The sequence below is a fragment of the Malurus melanocephalus genome, unplaced genomic scaffold (assembly GCF_030028575.1).
Source record: "Malurus melanocephalus ecotype Western Australia unplaced genomic scaffold, MMel_1.1 scaffold_147, whole genome shotgun sequence".
In the NCBI taxonomy this organism is placed as follows: domain Eukaryota; kingdom Metazoa; phylum Chordata; class Aves; order Passeriformes; family Maluridae; genus Malurus; species Malurus melanocephalus.
The window spans coordinates 131,914-151,452 of NW_026623379.1; the positions used below are offsets into that span (position 1 = coordinate 131,914).

Sequence of the window (19,539 nt, forward strand, 5' to 3'; positions counted from 1 at the left end):
TAGCTTGTCATTTACACAATTCAATGAGTTTTAAATTATTTGGCTTATACAGAGGATCACAGTGAAAKCAGGCTTCCACCAAGCAAGGATTGTTGCCAAATCTTTCATGGTCCTCTCCTATGTTAAATAAAATTCCAGAATTTCTTTATGAACAGTACATACAAATTAGACCTGAGTCTTTAAAATAATTTTGGAAGTAATTCATGTGGGTGTGATATTCAGCATGAAGTTTCAACGTGTAGTAAAAGCGGGTACAACCTTGTTTTGTGATAGGGATATTYCATGTTGATAAATGACTTGCCTGTGACCATAAAAGAGGCAGGAGTAGCAAACCAGCAACAGAGCATCTAACTSTGATAGCTGTCCTATGAGTTCACCCCTAGGTCTCACTCCCTCATTAGTAAATCACTTAGATTTACTAAACTGATTAGAGCAAAACTCGCTCTCAGCATCTCATTCAGCCTTGTAAAATCATCATGAACTTCAGCAAATTTCAGCACACAATCTACATATTAATGTTTCTTATGAGTAGGRTAGTGAAAAAGATATTTTATTCTTCTGTCTCCACAGATATAAGCCATGATGTAAATTGAGTCAGTTTTGTTCACATCTGATATGCTGAGTGATGGTGTTGTTTTCTATTCCATTTTTAGTATTTGTGGSTATGGATATTGATTTCTTTAGTACTGCTTTAGTAACCAGGCCTATTGGTATTTTAATCATTTCTCAATCCTAATGTTACTATGTTTGTCCTTAATCTATCCTGAGTTCTGAAGATGGTTATAATTTTCAGTGTCGCAGTTCTTTTCTGATCTCTTTTTCCTCCTTCTACTGTACATAATCTCCCTCCATGAGTTTCTTCTCTCCTTGATTGTGGTCTGGTAATCCCTSCTAGATTTCTGCAACTGAAATTACCTTGGTTTTGTGCTGGGCTTCTCTCTGTGTTTGTTTTTAAGAGTACACATTTTTTTCAATATTTATCATGTGCAAAGTTCAGTTCATTTCAGTCACATTAACTGTTTCCTGATACATGCTTGGGTTACAAATGARTTCAGTTCTCAAGTTCTTCCAGAGTTTTCTGAGACATACTTAGTGATTTTTGAGTTTTAGCATAAAAATACTAAAATTTAAAACATATATTTGGTGTTGCATACATTCTTAGAACTTTTCATAAAATTTTCTTTAAAACTAGGAAAACACTTTGAGAAGAATCCTTAAGAGATTTAGCAAAATTCTTATGAGGAGAGACTAAAATTTTACAGAATACTTTGAACTATGACTGGAGTGGTGAAACTCAAACGTGTTGTTTAAAAGCAGGCAGAAGGAGCAGCACGCATAAAGGAGTGTGCCATTGCAATGTCATTTCTATCTAGAGATTTAARATCTTTTGAAAAAGAAGTAGAACATTGAAGAAATAGGGTAAGAATTTTATGCTTAGAAGTATTTTATTATTTGTAAATTCCCTGTGATGCATCTGAAAATCAAATTCAACAACAAAAATGAATTTGCTCTTTCCAGAATAGAAGTTAACTAATTTTGACTACTAAATAAACATTTTGGGTTTATTTCTATGTTTACATGCTTCTTTAAATGTTATTAAAATGCCTTAATGTTTAAGTAGTTTCTTAATTTATGATTTAACTAAATTCTCTTTTGGAAATATTCGTGGATCCAAATGCAAGTGCTTGTGCAATAAAGTGTGCAAAAACATTGGCCATCAGAGGAGAAGAGTTTAGGTTTTGCCTGTTTATTCAAAGGAGAGATACCACTGGTCTGGTACTGACATAATGGGTAGATGTGTATGACTTTCTAAAGAACTCATGAGTCTTGGCTTGACTTCCAAACTGGTWGGACTTGCTAAAGATGCCATCAAGAAATTTTGGTGGTGAAGRTTAATATCAGACATCAGTCAAGAATTTTTTCCTGCTGTCCTGTTTGAAATTGTAACTAATGATAGATAATATAGTTATAAAATACTAATGATTTCCATCAATCTTGATTATTAGAGCTGAACCTTTTCAAGAGATGATGTAAGTTCTTGGTAAAAAAAAACATAAATTCCCTGTGTTAGCTTTACATTTCATTTTGAGTATTCAGTAACTCAGATGAAAAGATACTAAAACCTGTATGTGTGACTTGTACTTTATTATAAACAGCTCACATTTGCTGGAATGAAACAGTGCCTCTGTATTGTCTTTATGCACGCAAAATTATAGAACCAATTCTTTATAGAATGATATGTATCTGTAAAAATTGAATTCCTTTTGAATTATGCATTCTTTCATTGTGTTCAAAATAAAACTTTTATCTGAATGATTGACCAAGTTCAAATGGTGAACAGTATAATCTACATTAGCTATAAGATTGAGAAAAGTGCTCCTGAAGTTACACAATCTTGTCGTGTAATATATTCATGCCAACTTGGTAACTTCTTTGCCTCCCTTTCCCTCTGTGACCTTTCAGGGAACACAATGAAGAGTATCTGGAATCATCTAAAGAAATAGAAAGTTTTTTATAATTTTTGAATATCTGCCAATTTTTTCTAATTTTTTTTGTAATGTGTTGCAATGTTTCTGAAGAAATAATTACTCATTATGGCATCTTTATTTGCTCTCTGTGTAGGGATAAGTCATTGTTTTATCATGCAAAATCCCCCCCATTATTGACTGGATTGGTATTGCTTTTGTTTAGTTTAATTCATAATGTTATCCCAGACTTCTGTCCTCAAAAGAACATGTTTCTACAGTTTCTTTATTTTAATCTGTAGTCTTTCCACCTCTGTCATAATTGCTTACTATTTATGCATTATCCCAAAATGTRAAATGCTGTAAAAATGTGATGGTTTTGTGATTTCTTTCAGCACTCTTCTATTCAATATGTTCTTATTTTATTGTAGGTAAAAATTACAACAAAGATGATATGTTTGAAAGTGAAGGTGCAGAACAAAACTGTTGTGCCATAGGAGAAGAATCTGTAGTACCTGCCAGTCAAATTCATTAAATTATGTTGTTATAGAAACTGGCTAGGCTCTTCCATGCTTAAAATATCTTGTGTCAAATAATTAGTGCTGCTTAATTGTATTTTATTGCAAAAAAGGCAAGTAATTAAAGAGGTTCTTGCAATGGCTGTGGGGGCAGAAAGGGTCAGAAACAACTTGTAATTGGAATATGTTTTGTGAATATAAATTAATAGGTCTAGTAATCTGTCTCTTCATTCCCTGGGATTTAAAAAAAAAAGTATCCAGCATATTTGAATTGTTGTTCCTTGCTCAGAAACATTAATGGATAAAAATTATCTCTTGTCCTCAATCCTTTTTTTTTTCCTTTGTCTGTTCTTGTCAGTTTAGGAAACCTGTAGCATGTGTGATGCTTTAGTCCTGCCCATGTACACAAATGACCCAATAAAATAAATTTTGGACTTTACAGTGCATTTCTCTGTATTTTGGCTGTCAGTTGTGTGTTGCAGCAGGTTCTTTTCTTTTTCCTCCTAGTCTGGTCTTCTGCCTGAAAACTTTCTGATCAAAGACAGCAGCCCTCATAATCCACAAATACAGAATTTTGCAGGGGAAAAAGATTTCTGATGTCAGCAAGTGCCCAAATCAATCTGCCAAACTAGTTCAAACAATCTCAGTTATGGAATTAGAGCCTATTGTTAAGACATGAACCTTCACTTTTCTCATGGTGCAAGGAGGTAATTCTTATTTTTCTTCAAGACTTCTAGATTTGATCACCAAGCATTTTTAATGCTCAGTACAGAATCCATTATCTGGCAATAATATTTCTTTAAGTAAAGGGAAAACTGTGCCATAGTGAGGGGGTTGGAGGATTGAAATTAAAGATTTTCTGTAATTAAAGATTTTCTGAAGTGGTGCAGTAGTTATGTTGTAGACTACAAAATGTGGAAAGCAGTACTGGCACTGGAGTGGCTGCAATGCAGAGTGAGAGAGGAACAGGTTACAGCCCTCCACATCATGTGAAAATAAGTACAACTAAAATATTACACAGCAATAGCCTTGCCAGTCCCAAATGTAGGTCAGTGTCTTCCAGTGAGTGCAGTTGGAACTGTTTCCTCTAATCCAAGCAATATTCTCCATGTTGTCCATGCTCTTGCATTGTAGGGCTTTGCAGTTCTCCAGCTGACAGTCCCATCTGTTTCTCTTTATCTCTGAGCTTTGCTCTCATCCTCTTTTTCTGTGTCTTCACCTAACAAGGTCGTTCATATCTCTTCTCTGTGCATACCACTGCAGCAAGAGCTTGTGTTAATTGGGTATGTGGGGCACAGGGAGTTACTCCCAGGTGGCACCTCTGCCATATGGTTTTGAAACAGTTCTTTGCAATGAAAAGTAGATCTTTACTTCTCCCCTCAGGCCTGCCTTAAGGTAGAAAAGTTGACTTGTTTGTGAGTATGAACCTTTCAGTAYCTTGCCAGACATAATTCAACAGAAACAATTTTTTTAAAATTAATCAAATGCTTTTCTTGAGCCTTTGAAAAAAGCCATGTTCACTGATGAAATCAGAAGGAAAAAAGGTAAATGAAAACTTCTTTCCCCAATATTTTTTTTTTAATTTTGCTTTAAAAAAAAAAAAAAAAAGAAACATGTTTCTTCATTCCACATCCATCTCTCACCCACTTTTAGTAATTGGTGCCTTGCAGTATTTTTGGCTCTTTAATTTTACTTTGGACTTTCTGGATTTGCCTTTGTTACATGCATATCATAATGTTTGTTAACATTTAACTTGTTTAGCTTTATTGTTAGTAACTGTTTAAAGGACATTCTTCTTTTATTAATGTCACAGCTGTGCTGGCGATTCCTCCATGTGTTGGATGACTTGTGTAGGTAGTGCAAAATGCTAGTGTTTTGAAAGTGTTATTTCAATTTAATGTGTTTGCATATGGAACAACTTTAGCTACAGAAATGTCTGTTTTTACCTTTAGCACTGTACTAGGATAAATTGTGAATAGTTACTGTCTGAATTTGCTCAAATAATTGCAAAAAGCAAACTTCTGTCATTCAAGCACAGCAAAAGAATTTATTTTCTATCTTCCCTGAATGTTAACAAGATTTAGATGTACACMRATCCCATATATGCTGAGTATAATAYCCTTTTCACTTTTCCTTTAAATCAACCGTTTCTTCAGCCAGCCAAAGATCTTTTGAGAGGGTTAATGTGATAAGTGCTGTTTAGTTAAAGATTAAAAATRATTATATACATATCTGTTAGAGGTAAATAGTATTGCATTTTGAAATTTCCAGTTAGTTTAAAAGGGGAAAAAATGTGGTGGCCATCATTTTGTTCCTTGATTTGCAATCCAAGTATTACTATTTGATTTAAGTAATAGTTCTTTTGGAAATAATTTAAAATAAGTGCATGCATATTGCTTTTTGCTTTAAAATTTAGTCTTYGCCTTAGCAAATTTTATCAGAAGGCAGATATGAATGTTCAGCAGAAACTAAATAGATAGGAATATACAAAAATTTTTTGGAGTTACAGCAAAGATRTGGAAGATGTTCTGCTGTTTTTTCATGATGCAAAGTGCCAGACTTTTCTTTACAACTGAGCACAGTCACATGAATATGCATTAGTTTAACTAAATATCAAAAGATTTAAAATTCATGTTCTCAAATATTTATGTAACTGCCCTGATGAAGACAGTTTCTTTAAAGGGCATAAACCTCTATTGTCATTGGTTAAAAGATAGTTTATGATTTCATAGCCTGTCTTCAATTCAAGTCATGCCAAAAATGGAGGAATTATGTGCTATCTAGATTATTTTAAGGCATGTTAAAAATGTATTAACCCTCTGAGATTTGCATTTTTTATGAGAGATTAATACTCATTTGCATGAATTTGTCATCATTCTGTCGGTTCAAAAAACAAAGTCTGAAAGTCTTATATTAATTCTGTTGGTGCACATGGTCAATCAAGAGGAGAAAGATCCCTCTGCCAAGTATGAAAAATTAACTTAAAAGTCAGCAGCAATGTTCTTTGTTGTTCACTCAACTTGGTCCCAATGGATGGGAAGGACTATATAGTTCAAATCTTCATAGGACGCTGGAGGTCTGTGGAATTCACTGCTCTGCCATAGATTTTTCCTTTAGTATAGTTGACTTCTCTAGTTACAGTCCTCCCTGCCAAGGATGGAATTTATGATTTCTTTCATGTGAAACTATCTGCTGTATTGTGCTTGATAACTTATATTTATTACTGTGCTTCTGTAACTACTTCATGCCAAAAAACAATCCCTGAGCTGTGTTTCTTTTATTTTATAGAAAGCGTTTGGTGTTCCTTTTGCCAATACCTTTGATGGTGTTTCTCTTAGCAGCCAAACCACTCATTCATGACAGTAGTGGAAGCTGTAGGCCTGATGTGGCTGTCAGCTAAGGAATCAGAGCATTCTTCTGAGGCTGCTTGGAAGTGCAGATACTTTTCTGTGTCTCATTCTCAGTATCTTGTGAAGCAAATTGAATCCAAATAGCGGTTGGCTTTCTCAGGCTACAGTCTCCTACTTAGTTACTTCATTTCACCATCTGAAGTTGTGGTTATTTACTGTTTCTAAATATTTCTAAACTATTTCTCCCAGTTTTGGAGAGACAGAAGAGACRGTATTTCTTTCCTAAGGCAGTTGCTTACCTGGGTCACTTTTACTTCCCTGGAGTCCTGCAGCCTGCAAGTTTTGTGCTCTGCCTGACTCAGTCACTTGGGAGCAGATCTTCCCCTTCAGTCAGTGTCCTTGTCCCATCCCTGCTGCCTTCTGCTGCTTGCACCCAATGTGTGTTGCCTTTCTTTCTCCTTTACTACCAWGTGTATCCTTCTCCTTGCATGGGGCTCAGCCAGGGCATCTTCAACCCTCCTCTTTATAAAACCTGTGAAGTTAAATGATTATAAGGGCCACTATTAACATGTAAGCCTCTATACATAAAAATGCTGTAATGTTGGTGTTTTCTTCTGWAGCCACAGTAAAGCACCAAAAGGTTTTGATGCTCATTTTTTCTTGAGACAAAGATGCTTCTGTAAAGATTGACATTGTCTGCTGTGTCTCCTGAGATCTGCAAATTAGAGATAATGTTCTGCCTGTCTGTTGCTGGGTCCACCAAAGTATTACTGTTTCCAAATTACTTTGGGATTGCTGAAAAATGCACTTTTGAAGAGCCCAGAATAGTGATAGAAATGTCACTGAGGCTCTGCTTATTTTCATTGGGYGGGTGCATCATGGCARRAGGTCAAGGGTTTGTGTGAGGTTGSTGTGGAAGTGCTGAAAAATGTYGTCTGTCAAGTCAGTGATAAAGTATTGTGAAGAAATCAGTGAGAATGATTTTATAAAACTTACTGAAAGCACTACACCCAGAAAAACTACTCTGTTGGAAACCTGTTACTATTAAAGTAGTAAAAATATTCTTACTGCCTTTTAAAACTGACAGAGCAAGGTGCAGACAGCAACAGAGAGGTTAGTGGAGAAAGATGGTGCTTGCTTAWAGATTCTTCATTTCTAGGCTGCTACTTGGATATTTTAACAGTTAACAGATKGATTTTTCTCTTCAAACTGTATTTTTAAGTTCTTTTACATTAAATAATCTTTAGATTATTTAATAATTCTGAACAGAATTATTTTGGAGTAACATACCCTGTAGGCAAGCTTATAGAGTGTACTTTCCATTCCTYTCAGATGCATAAATCCTTAGAGTAAAAACTTTTAATGACAGCACATTCTTTTGATTCTCTAGAACGTACATAGGAGTTGGTTTTTTCTTGGATCACCTATTTGTTTTTGAAAGATCTTGTGGGACTTGTGTTAATGAAATTTGAATTCTTTAATGTGCAAGCAAGGGATACAGTGGTATGCAACGTTGCCACCTTTTAAAATTGGAAACTTATAAATTATAAATATGGTGTTACTGAGTATTGAATGGGGAGAGGAGATGAACAAAAAGGTGCTTAAGTGATCCTGATGGAAGCAGTGTGGTGAAAGCTTATTTTTACTGCACTGTGTAATGCTGTACATATATACATACACACTCACACATATATAACATTATGCTGATAATGACTGCTAGATTTTTCATAAACTTATGCATGCTTACAAAACTATTTTAAAAGCTAATATCTAGAGACTGTTAAATTGTAGGGCATCTCCACCTTTTGCAAGCTGCAGTTTTAAGGCCTGAGTGAGCAAGAACTCAAGGTCTGTATAAAATCCTTTTTCTTTTKCAAATTTTCTTCCTTTTGTGTCTTTATTTATTACCATTAAAGGCATMTTTTATCAAAAGCTTGTAGGAGATTCAGAAATTTGCATCAGAAAAAACATTTGTTTTTTTAGAAATTATCTAAGAAGCAGAGAAAGCAAAAAAATTCCCACTTTTAAAACCTTTTTTAAAAAAATGTCTCCAGATTATTTTGTTTTTGACACTTTGTCTTGCCTAAAGGGAAGTAGTTTAAGACAAACCTAAAATGAAAAATGTCAAAACAGCTAAAATGAAACATTAAATAAAAGGGAATTTGACTTACAGGTTATATATACAACCCCTCTGAAAAATACTGCTTTGAAGGTGGGTATCTGCTCTTTCTCAGAATACCCTGATGTACATAAAGCAGTGGGGAAACTTTCTGGTACTTTTTTGGAAGATACCTACTGAGATAGGGAATGTTCTTAGAAGAACTCCTGTGAAAACTGTTTTGGAGCTATTTCTGTGTATTGTTTTGCATCAGAAATCTGAACTCTTGAGATTTAGAATATAGCCCTTTATGTGACTTCTCTTACTTACGAGATGCAGCTCCCTATGAAGGGGGAAAATGGGCCCTATCCAGCTGAGTCTATAACACCTGTTTTCGTGCATAGGCACTGTTGATAGTTATGGAGATGCAATTCCCAGTAGGTTCATATTTTAATAACTAAGCCTATTTTAACTGAAGTAAACTGAAAAGAAAATGTGTGGTATAGATTTTCAAGCTGAATACTATTTTTATTCTTTGACTGAATCACTTAAAATTGCAATAGTGGAAGATAAACTCAATTYTCTGTCGCAGGAGAAAATGATCCTTCATTCTGATTAGAGACTGTTGCTTCTAATCAACATYTTGTTCATGTGAGAAGTGGGGAAAAAATATAAAATATTAGAAAAAAAAAGCATTAAAATGCAATATATGCTCAGTAGTGGTTTCCTTTTCACTCAAGTTTTTTTGTTGAAGAGTGATTCAGGACTAGTAAAGCAAAACACCTGAAGATTAAAAAGTTTAACTTCATAAATAAATCCTAGTATAAGGATTATATATGAAGCTCTTTTCCCAGAATGTAAATTCTTGTTGCAAAAGATATACTAGAGACTGGTTTCTTTATATGCTCAGTGAAAAAAAAAACATTATCCTTGAAGATAAATACCTTCTTCAGGGGGACTAAAGATTGTGGGGTTTACCTTAACATATTCCAGGGCCATGTAATTTTTCATGTTTTGGAAGAAAAGCGTCCTAGTAAAGGAACACCAGGCATAAATCCTGAGAACCTTTCATCTGGATCCTTTATTTATTCATTAAATGTGCAGTAAAGTGCAGTAGTGTGCAGGGGTAGCCACATAAGGGTTCTTCATAGATACATGACTTCAGCAGGACCGACTTTACAGCCATAATGTGTATGTTTTGGCTTCTCATTGACTTTGCAGAAGGGAGTGTTTGTTTTAGCCTAGAGTGTTTGTAACCAGGAGTATCTGTCACACAAATAACAGCTGGTGTCTGAATACCAGGAAGTGCCCATTTTGTCAAAGGCATGGCAATTTAAACAAGCCAGAATGGCACGTGTCTGTGTCAGAACATGTGTTTGTAAGGTGGACATGCAGGTGACATCTGCCTTTTGTTCCTGATGATCCATGCACATTTATCACCTGCATATGTTGCAYTGGTGCTTCAGTGGAGGCTGCCATCAATAATCCAGATCCTTCATCAGTGCTGACCTTGTTTCAGTCTAGGACCACAGAAACAGCTTGACTGGCTCTGCAAATGGTCACAAACTTCCCAGGAAATATGTCGTGCAAGGCAGTGAAGCTGCTGAGTTTTCAGTGTTTTTCATTCTTTTAACTGCTGAGGCAGCTTGGTAAAGAAGAAAGGCAGTAAGTTAGGAGCTGATGGATGAGGAAGCAAATAAATTAGTCCAGATAGGAGTATATAAGCAGAAGTAAACTGGGACAGAGGCACTAGAAAGAAGGATAAATTAGAAAGAGAGGAGGAAAAAACAGCAATAAATATGAGTAGAAAGGAGTAGAGTGAGGTGAGGGGTGGAAAAACGAAAGGCTGGCTGTGCTGAGCTTTTTCCCCCTTCCTTTCCCTCTTTGAGACCCTGAAAATCTATTGGGAATTTTGCTACCCCAGACATATTGGTATTCCGTGCTTGTCTGGTTCAGTGTGATGGTAAATTTTGCTATTCTATTTATTTATTTATTTATTTATTTATTTAAACCAGTACATATCAAATATTTGTTGAGTCAAGTACCGCCTGCCCCAGCTAGGAGATAATATATTAAGAGTGCCTGGTAAACATTGGCAAGTGTGTTGTGATAGAGGTGCTGCAGTTTCACAGGGGAGCCTTTCCACTTATGATGCACATAGTAGGATACTCCAGAGAGAACAGGACAATATGGCATATCTTGGAGTTCTTGCCTGTAAAGCTCCCAAGTGCTTTACTGAAAAAAAATGAATTGTGTCTAGGGAAAATGGCTACGGGATAGCAATGTTTTATTCCCAAGTTCGGGCAATAGAAAGCCCATGGGAAGCAGATGTGGTTTGCTGCTGTGCCTCTTCCTGACTCTTCACAGCAGCTTTGTGTCGGGTTGAAAAATACAAAGCTTGACTTTCAGAAGMATTGACTGTGCAGTTGCAACTGAAGTAAATGGGAGCTTATTGTTTTGAACATCATGCTTGGAATTTTTGTGGTCCTTAATAGAGAAATGTAAAAACAAGTTCATATGTTTCAAGTAGGCTTCCTAAAATTAATGTCTAACAGGGACAATTTTTGGGCAAATATTTATTTTTCCCCAATTCAAGCTTTTAGCTAATCTCATCACCATGGAAGTGATTTGAAGATGAACTTGTTCATTTTTGCTTCTACATGCCGAGGGGATAAATGCCTAGAGACAGTAGAAAAGGAAACAAATTCTATGTGCCTGATCAGGATGGGTGYTCATTAAATGTAATGTATGCCTGAACAGTTTTAAACATTAAAAACAGTTTTTAAATACCCTTTTATAAGACAGGGTATCATAATTGGTTCCACTTGCATTTCTAATTTTAAAGCTTGTTCATAAGTATTTTGAATGCTTTTTAATTGTGTTGGGAATTTTAGCAAGCAAAATTAGGATTTCCCATCATACATTCAGGAACAAAGCTGTATTCCAGGATGTCTTGGCTAATTCTTGTTTTCTTGGTAATTCTTGTTTTCTGATCTGGAACATCTTGGCACTGTATTCTGTATGAGTGTAGTCTTCCTGTCATTACTGAACTTATCATTTTGGAATGGGACAATTTGTTAAAATCTATCCTTAAATTTTAAATATACAAAACTAGGTCTCTTTGCATATGTTTCTAGTGAGGCAACTTAAAATTTTGTATGTCRTAAAAAGGGAAGAGCAGGTTCCAAGGTCTAACTCCCACTATTCCAGGGTATATACGTGTGAGGAAGAATGTAATAGCTCTTCGTGTTTCCATGTGCTCACATGTTCCCATGTGCTTGCTTGTATARATAAATACCATGGGTTAATTTCCTATAAATACAAAAGAAAATATTTTCTAATCCCACTAGCAGTAGGAAACAATTTACTAATATATGAATAAGCAAGCCACACCAAAAGAGAGAAGATGGTCCTAGCAATGCTGAATGTTTTAATAATAGTTATACCAAATGAGAGAACAAGTATTTTTCAATCTGACAAATAATTTTTTTTTCTCAGTTTCTTGATGTATAATAGTGAAGTAGAATTTCGGCACTGATGCAGTCAGGATAGTGGCTGATGGAAATTCCTTATTTAAAAATAAGATGATTCGAAGGAAATTCTCCACTCAAATTCTGTAATGAGCAGAGAAATTATTACAAGAATGATACCAGTTGTGGGAGAGATCTATTGATAGACTTTTCAAAAAGAGATGGCCAAAGATSCAGGTTAAAAGATGCAGAAGAGACAGGGGAGTAAAGGCCTCTTTTTTGTGTGACACCCACGTGGCCTCTATCACTGGCAGTAGCTTGCCATCTTCTGGTCCTCTGACGTGTGGCAGCCAGCAGCTTTGTTTCTGTTCTGCAGTCAGAAATGCAGCCMCTGTCTCTGCACTGAGATGACACTWWGAGCTGGCCMAGAGCATAAATTTACAGCACACCAGCTATTCCACACCAGTTCCCCTTGCAGTGTTTTGGGTGCATGTAGTACCATCCTCTCTTCATGTTGGGTGAAATAGGTCATTCCATGTTCAAAATWTCCATGCAAGAAAATAATGCCAAGAAGCCAGTGAGRGAGAAAATTCATATGCAGAATTACTTAGCAGTGACTTGTCCTTGATAATTTCAGTTTTAGAAGATTAACTAAGCCCCTTTTATAGAAGAACTTTCCTGATGACATAAGCCACTAGTGGAGGCCACAGCTTTGTACAGCCTAGGGATGCCTTCACTTCCAGTGCTTTGGCATATGGGTTTCAGGCTGTAGAAATATTGAGACACTGCCTTCATGTGCCCTTACAGATTTGTCAATTACTGAACATTAATTAATTCACAGAATCACACACAACCACAGAATTAAAAGGGGCCACTGGAGGCCATGTGGTCCAAGCTCTCTGCTCAAGCAGGGTTTCCTGGACCTCATTATTGAGGATTGTGCCCAGACAGCTTTCAAATATTTCCAGTGAGGAATACTCCACACCCTCTCAGGCAATCTGTTCTGGTGCTTGGTCACCCACATAATAAAGCCTTTCCTCATATTCAAGTGGAGGTTTCTGTGCATCAGTTTCTGTCCATTGCCTCTTGTCCCATTGCTTGGCACCACCTCTTGACACCTTCCCTTCAGATACTTATATGCAATGCTTTAGAAAAAAAAAAAGCCTAAAAATGTGAACATGGAAAATTATAAAGTGGTTTAGGAAATTAGTTGTCAACAAGAAGACATTTTTGATACAGTGTTCAATATCTAAATATGGTAAAACTGCTTTTTCAGAAATTTCTGCAATGTAATTTCATAAGTGCTTCTTAGAAAAGTTAATTCCATATCTATGTTTTTAATTTGTAGGTATATTGAAACCTTGAAGGAACACAAGCCAAAAATTGTCTGGGATGAGCAAATTGCTGAGCACTACTTTGAATACAAAAAGTGAGTTACATTTATTAACGTATCATTCTGCAAATATTTTTGGGCATGGCCCAGTAACTGTAGTATGCAACTGAATTCAGCAAATGGAAATTCTGTGGTTTGTGATCTGTATGTCAGCATTGAACTCTAACATAAAAGAGTGCTTTGGATGAGAGGAGAAACTCAGAGGAGGATTCATGAAATTACATAAACTAAAACAATCTTAGATGAGAAGTCTGATGAGTCATATCTTTAGAAGTTATCCATCAAAGTTATCTGTTGAGTGTCAGTTAATCAGAGGCTCTGAGATGAGTACTGTGAGCTGCTGAGTGAGTACCAGTAACTCAGCCAAAAATAGGTCTGAGAAAAATCTGTGGTACAAGAACCTGGTTTCACATGTCCTACTGCTAAGATTGTTTAAACAATAGATTTCCACTAGATGGAATGGACTGTAGAGAAATCTAATAGAAATAAAATCAAGTGACTTCCAGATAAAGTTTTTTAAAAGACTGAGAGCATTAAAGGTAATGATATCCTTTGTTTTCCCTTTTTCRTCATGAAATAACAAGAGGACTCCTGATCTTGGAGGAATCCGTTTAAAATAGATTTAAATAAATAAACCTAGCAATGTCTTATTAATCCTCTGATAAGTTGCTATTTTTATGCAGATATACCAAAATACACTAAAATCATACAAACAAATCCCACTACTCCTCCAAAGCTATGTCTTGTGTATTACTGATTGCATTGTTAATGTGAAGACAGACAAATGAAAGGAAGACTAAAACACACTTCAGAAGTTTTTAATTAAAACAGTCAAAACTATATTTCCAAAACATTTGTGTCTAAAWTATTTTTAAATATTAAAAAAAMCCCAAACAAYAAAACCCAAAACCAAACCTAYAAATTGCCTACCTTTGTATTTTTAGTTTAATTTTTGAGGTTTTTCTCAGCCTGTAATTTTCTTCTGACTTTTATTTCTTATCAGCAGTATTTTAATTTGTTGTCAGTTTATATGAAAGGACTGGRATCTGTATTCTGTTGCAGAATTACCTGGTACCAAACAGTAACAGTCTTTTTTTGTGTTGACTGAAGAGGAAAAAATCAGAGGCTCTGTTTTACTGATCTTTCATGTTCAATTCGAGACACAGTGAGCACTGAATGAAAACTTGCTCTCAAGAAAGTAACTCTGAGGGCCCTGTTTGAATGGCATGCTTCTGGGATTCATGTCTGAATCATTTCTTATATGGCAAAACGAACTTGTGGCGAAGGAATAGCTTGTCAGAAGTTTTTTTTTTTCTTTGAAACCAGCCTTTGGAAGCTCTTGTGTGTGAGCATCCTGGAGGAATTYTTGATGCATGAAGCACACTATGTCTGAAAATCAGTCTAAACTTCACTTGTGCTGTGCTTGGCAGTCAGCTGTGAGGTTCAGCTGGCTGCAGGGAAGGGTTGTTTAAGGAGCTCTTTTTCAGCTTTGGTTTGCAAAGGTTCAGTTATGTTGGATGGGAATGGCAGCCAGGCCTGAAATATGTATGCTTCCCTGGTGAAGCCTCTCACCTGGAAATCTTGCATGTCTGCAGCAGCTGAGAAGTGAAATCATGAATCTTTAAGCAAAGCACAGCTAATGATTTCATGTAGCAGGCAGAGACTGTGTATCACAAATAGCTGCAGAAATCTGAGTGCTWGTCCCAGTGCACAGGCAAGTATTCATTTATATAAGCTGTGATTTTAGGAGCAATTCCTTCTTGATCTGTCCAKGCACTCTACATTTGCTCCTGGCCTAAGCAGTAAAGTGGTGCTGTGGGGCCACTTGTAAGACATCCTTCTCATTACTAGGGGTTTAAAATGCAACCTTGGTATYTGTGCCCAATATAGTTTGCCCTGTCTGTATATTTCATACTGCTAGCATTTAATTTAGCCTGCAAAATAGTAATTCAGGGAATTGGAGAAAATCTTTCASAGTTTGCATCAGAAAACCAAATGTCTTCATCTTTTTCAGATTCACWTTTAGCAGGCACAGCTGTCTGTTTCTGTCTGACAGCTTTGTCATCCAGTTGCAACAAAATATCTCAGTGTTTACTATGAGATGGTATTAAACCATCTCTATTGTGAGATCTCTTCTTGTATCCTCTATTTTCACTGTCAGCCTTTTCAGAGAGAATCTCACAATGGTTAAGGTTGGAAGTAACCTCTAGAGATCATCTTGTTCCACCTCCCTACTCAMGCCATAGAACCTGTTACTCAGGATTAAATCCAGGTGACTTTGGAATATCTCCAGTGAAGGAGACTCCAAAACCCATCTGAACAACCTTTGTCAGKGCCCAGCTAGTGACAGCCTCTAACTAGACCCTGTGCCACTGATTATGATCCTCTGGGATCTACCATTCAGCCAGTTCTCAATCCACCTCACCATCCCCTTCCTGAGCTTGTCTATGAAGATACCACAGGAGAAAGTGTCAAAMGCCCCTTTCATCTTCTTTAAGATGGTCCTCTTTAAAGGCCCATAGTATGTGCTAAGTATCTTGTCTGACTGCCTGTATTGTATTTTGTTGTAACCAGTTCTTGGATGAGGTCTTGCACATAAAGTTTGGGGCTTTCATCTCAATCGTGAAAGGAGGGCGTTTCTGACAGATGTTCCCATAACCAGTACCTGCAGGACAGTGACACAGTTGCACATGTGACTTCCAGATATGTTGTGCACCTTCTCTTGACATTGGATTTATGTGCTGTGATATATTTGTATCTACACAAGGAAAGGGGTGGGAATAGAAGTTCTTATCTGTAGCAGAAGAAAAGTGGAGATGATTTTGGCCATTCTCTGCCCTCAAGAGACAGAGTAACCAGAGTGCATGTATGGAATGAATGGTGGTTAATAGCAAAAGTGTCTGATTTCARTGGAATGAACACTGGGTAAGAAATCTCAGATATAACCTGCCAAATGACAAACTGTCTCTCTTTGATATGTATTWATGTTCATGTGTTGAATGTACTAGCATATCTTAATTTTATGACCAGTAGKTTCTTCAGAATATAATTGACAGTTTTCTTCAGCACTGAGGCCGTTTCCTTTTAGTGAAAAAGAATAAAACTGGTTTTGAATTCTAACCTTAGTTTAAAATACAATTGCTATCTATCAAAACTATTGTGACTATATGGTTTTCTTGTGTTACAGAAATAAAGGAGGAAAACATGCAGTCTTCTACCCAACACTGAAGGTAGGTGCCCTTTTCTCAGGTCAGAGGGCTGYAACAGGACAGAGATGTTTACTTGACCTGTTTCATTATTGAGACGTTTCAGAGAATGTTGCACTGAGTTTAGGCTTTTGTGAAAGAAGTTAACTCTCAYGTAAATGTTATGTAAATTGTTATGATTCAAAGCTCCACCTGCCTGTGCAAGAAGTTTGGTTTTTCCCCTCATGCATGCTGGAGTTTTTGGATCTCTGAAGATAAAGCATATCTAGAGATAAGACACACCAGGACACACCGGTCCCGTGAAAGGATCTGTTTGAGTGCACAGCTCATGTTTTACCCAGACACATTGTTAGCAGATTCCCAGACAAGGTACCAAGGAAATTTTCCTTCTCAGCATGGTGGCTGGAAGCTTGGAGAACTTTTGCTTTCCTTTGTAACAGGGTCCTGATTCTCCCTGTCAGCCTGCATCATCCTGTTTTCTTCAGTTCTGTTTCCGTGGAACATACTGTAGTGTTTTAAAAACTTCCATGCTATAGTCTGCAGTATAGTGTAATGCAGGATTAAATGGTTAATTACAACCTTAGTTCCTAGGAAGCTATCTTTAGATTTTCTCAAATTTAAGTCAGCATGTTAAACCTCCTCTGGTTTTTACAGTTGGAAGGGAATTTTCTGTAGTGAAAAACTGCATCATATTTACAGAGAACATTTTTTTATGGTTAAACTAGTGTGAAATGATCTTAAGCACCATGAGTAAAAGAATATTTCCCCTCATTAATCTAATATTCGTGGAAGTACTATCACATATGGAATATCAACTACCATGCCTAAAATATGGTTTTGCAATATGACTGATAGCATTAGAAAGTTTCATTGTGAACTTGTGCTGTTGTTTTCTTCAGCCTCATGTAAGGATTTCACCCTGCCATTGACAGTACTAACCAGGTTAAGAACACTCATTCCTGTATATTTCTTTCATTATTTCTTCTCTAACAGATCACCATTTAACTGTGGTGATTGGTGAATGCATGGAAATGGGTTTTCTTTCCATTTTCAACAAGSTTGTAATGAAATATTTAGAGATTTTTATGCTGGTCAAGATGGCTGGGAAACACTATGTTATTACCTCATGAAAAATTTGTTTCTTTCTCTTTATAACATAATAATCACTGACAGGTTGCTCAAAATTAATTTGTTCGTGATCAGTTAAAAGCAGTCATGAATGCCAGGCCCTGTGGATCTGTTAATGAAGCTGTTTATTCTGTTTCCCATGGAAATGAGTTTTAAACACTTCCCTAGCGTGAGTGGTTTAAACATTGCAGTGCTGCAGTTCAAAGTAAGAATACCTAAGAGCAGAAGATGGAAAAAATAATTACTTTTGTTGTTTGAACTGAAAGTAAGGTTCAGAACATGAATTTTGGCATTCCTTCCCTTGTAAACCAATGGCTAAACKAACTCTTCTAAATCAATGGCTGGAGCTCAAATACAGATACTTTTAATTATTATCTCCAAGATTCTCTTTAAAATAGAATTTTTGTAATGTAAATTGTGACTCTGTCCTGGGAAAAGGCAAGRGTAGGCAAGAGATCTTGATGGTATTTGACAAATCATTCTGATTGTCTTCAGTGATAAAGTTTTATTTTWCCCCTGAGATATTTCTGGGAAGAGTTAGAATTTCTGCACATTGTGAAATGATACCTAAATTAGAATAGTCCTTTGCGTAGTTCATAAATCTGATTTATTTCTGTGGCATTTTGTCAATTTAGATGGTAATCTTTTATTAGGTCATTGAATTAACTGGTACGATTAACTGTCTTTGACTGAATGATTGCTTGCTAACCAGAGAGTATTTGAAATACAGACGAGAATTTTCAGTAGCTGGTTCAAGGATAGATTTTTTTTTAAAGGTCTGATAAGGGCAAATGACATGAAGAAATGGCAGGAKGGAGTGTCTGATATCTCTGACTGAAACGTGATTGCTTTATGTGTTTTAGTCCATCCAGTTGCGCTTGGAGCTTGCAAAAGAATTGGGCACTGGAATATCCATCTGGGAACTGGGACAAGGCCTGGACTATTTTTATGACCTGTTTTAAAATAAGAGATGATCTGAGAAAGACTTTATTTGCTTCACTGAGGCTCCACCTTCAATTAATCTGGGTATCCTGGAGAGGTGATTTTTAAAACATTTTTTGTAATTTATATCGTATCTGTATTAAACTTTCATTTTTTTCCCAATAAAGAATCATYTTTGATTTGCCACACAGATGTGATTGTTGGTGTCTGATAAAATACAGAGTAAAAAAACTACAGAAATTTCTCTTAAAGCACCTGAATTCTGAGTMATTGAAAACATACCAACATACCTGGATGGAGTCAGAATTGAAAATATTTTCTGAAATGTTTCTGCAAGGAATAAAATGGGCAAGTTGATGATCAGATGGAGACCTCTAAAAGAGCTGCTGGTAATAACCAAAGTAAGAGAACAAATAAATCCAGCATATCACATCCAGCAAACTTAAMATCTGCTGGACTCTCTGCATCTTGCTGTCTTCTGGTAAGGTAAGTGAACATAAAATGTCAGGAGTGGGGAGCAATYAGACTTTCCCTCAAGCTGGTAGAAAATCAAGCACCGACAAGCTAAGCTGTTGGCTCTGTTTCTTTTGTCATATTAGTAAATGCCTTTAGTAGTTCGAAGTAATTTCAATTTATGACCTGTTTCTCCATCAGTTCTGTTGCAAGAGCTGCTCTGTGATTTGTCTGTTCTGCTTAGCCTTAATGCCTCAGTTTACAGTATTTAGCATGTGAACATAAGGCATTACTGGCCGGTTTGTGGGAACTGACATTCAGCAGCAAAGGTTCTAATGGTAATTGTGGGTTCCATGGACATGATGAATTCCATGTCCCCAGCAGACAGAGCCCCAGCAGCTCTGACAAGCCCTTGACTTAAGCAGGTGCTGTGAATGTGAGCAGCATCTTTGTGCATGATCTGTCATTCTTTAGCTGCACACATGGGTGCTTTTGTCTCTGTAACGGGGATTTTTT

The 19,539-nt window shown here is 36.4% G+C and overlaps 1 protein-coding gene across 5 annotated transcripts in view; it reads left to right on the top strand.

Moving 5' to 3' along the window:
• The window catches only part of CHID1 (chitinase domain containing 1), a 97,853-nt gene extending 79,093 nt beyond the window's left edge, over nt 1-18,760 (top strand). For 4 of the 5 annotated variants that reach the window (XM_057371426.1, XM_057371428.1, XM_057371427.1 and 1 more), the window contains exons 11-13: nt 13,250-13,330; nt 16,482-16,524; nt 18,492-18,760. In XM_057371426.1, coding sequence (XP_057227409.1) covers nt 13,250-13,330; nt 16,482-16,524; nt 18,492-18,590 — 223 coding nt within the window. In that variant the 3' untranslated portion in view covers nt 18,591-18,760. Of the gene's footprint in view, nt 1-2,896; nt 3,261-13,249; nt 13,331-16,481; nt 16,525-18,491 lie in introns of those variants that run through there. The other variant, XM_057371430.1, reaches the window with a different exon arrangement.
• The last annotated feature ends 779 nt before the right edge of the window (nt 18,761-19,539 follow it).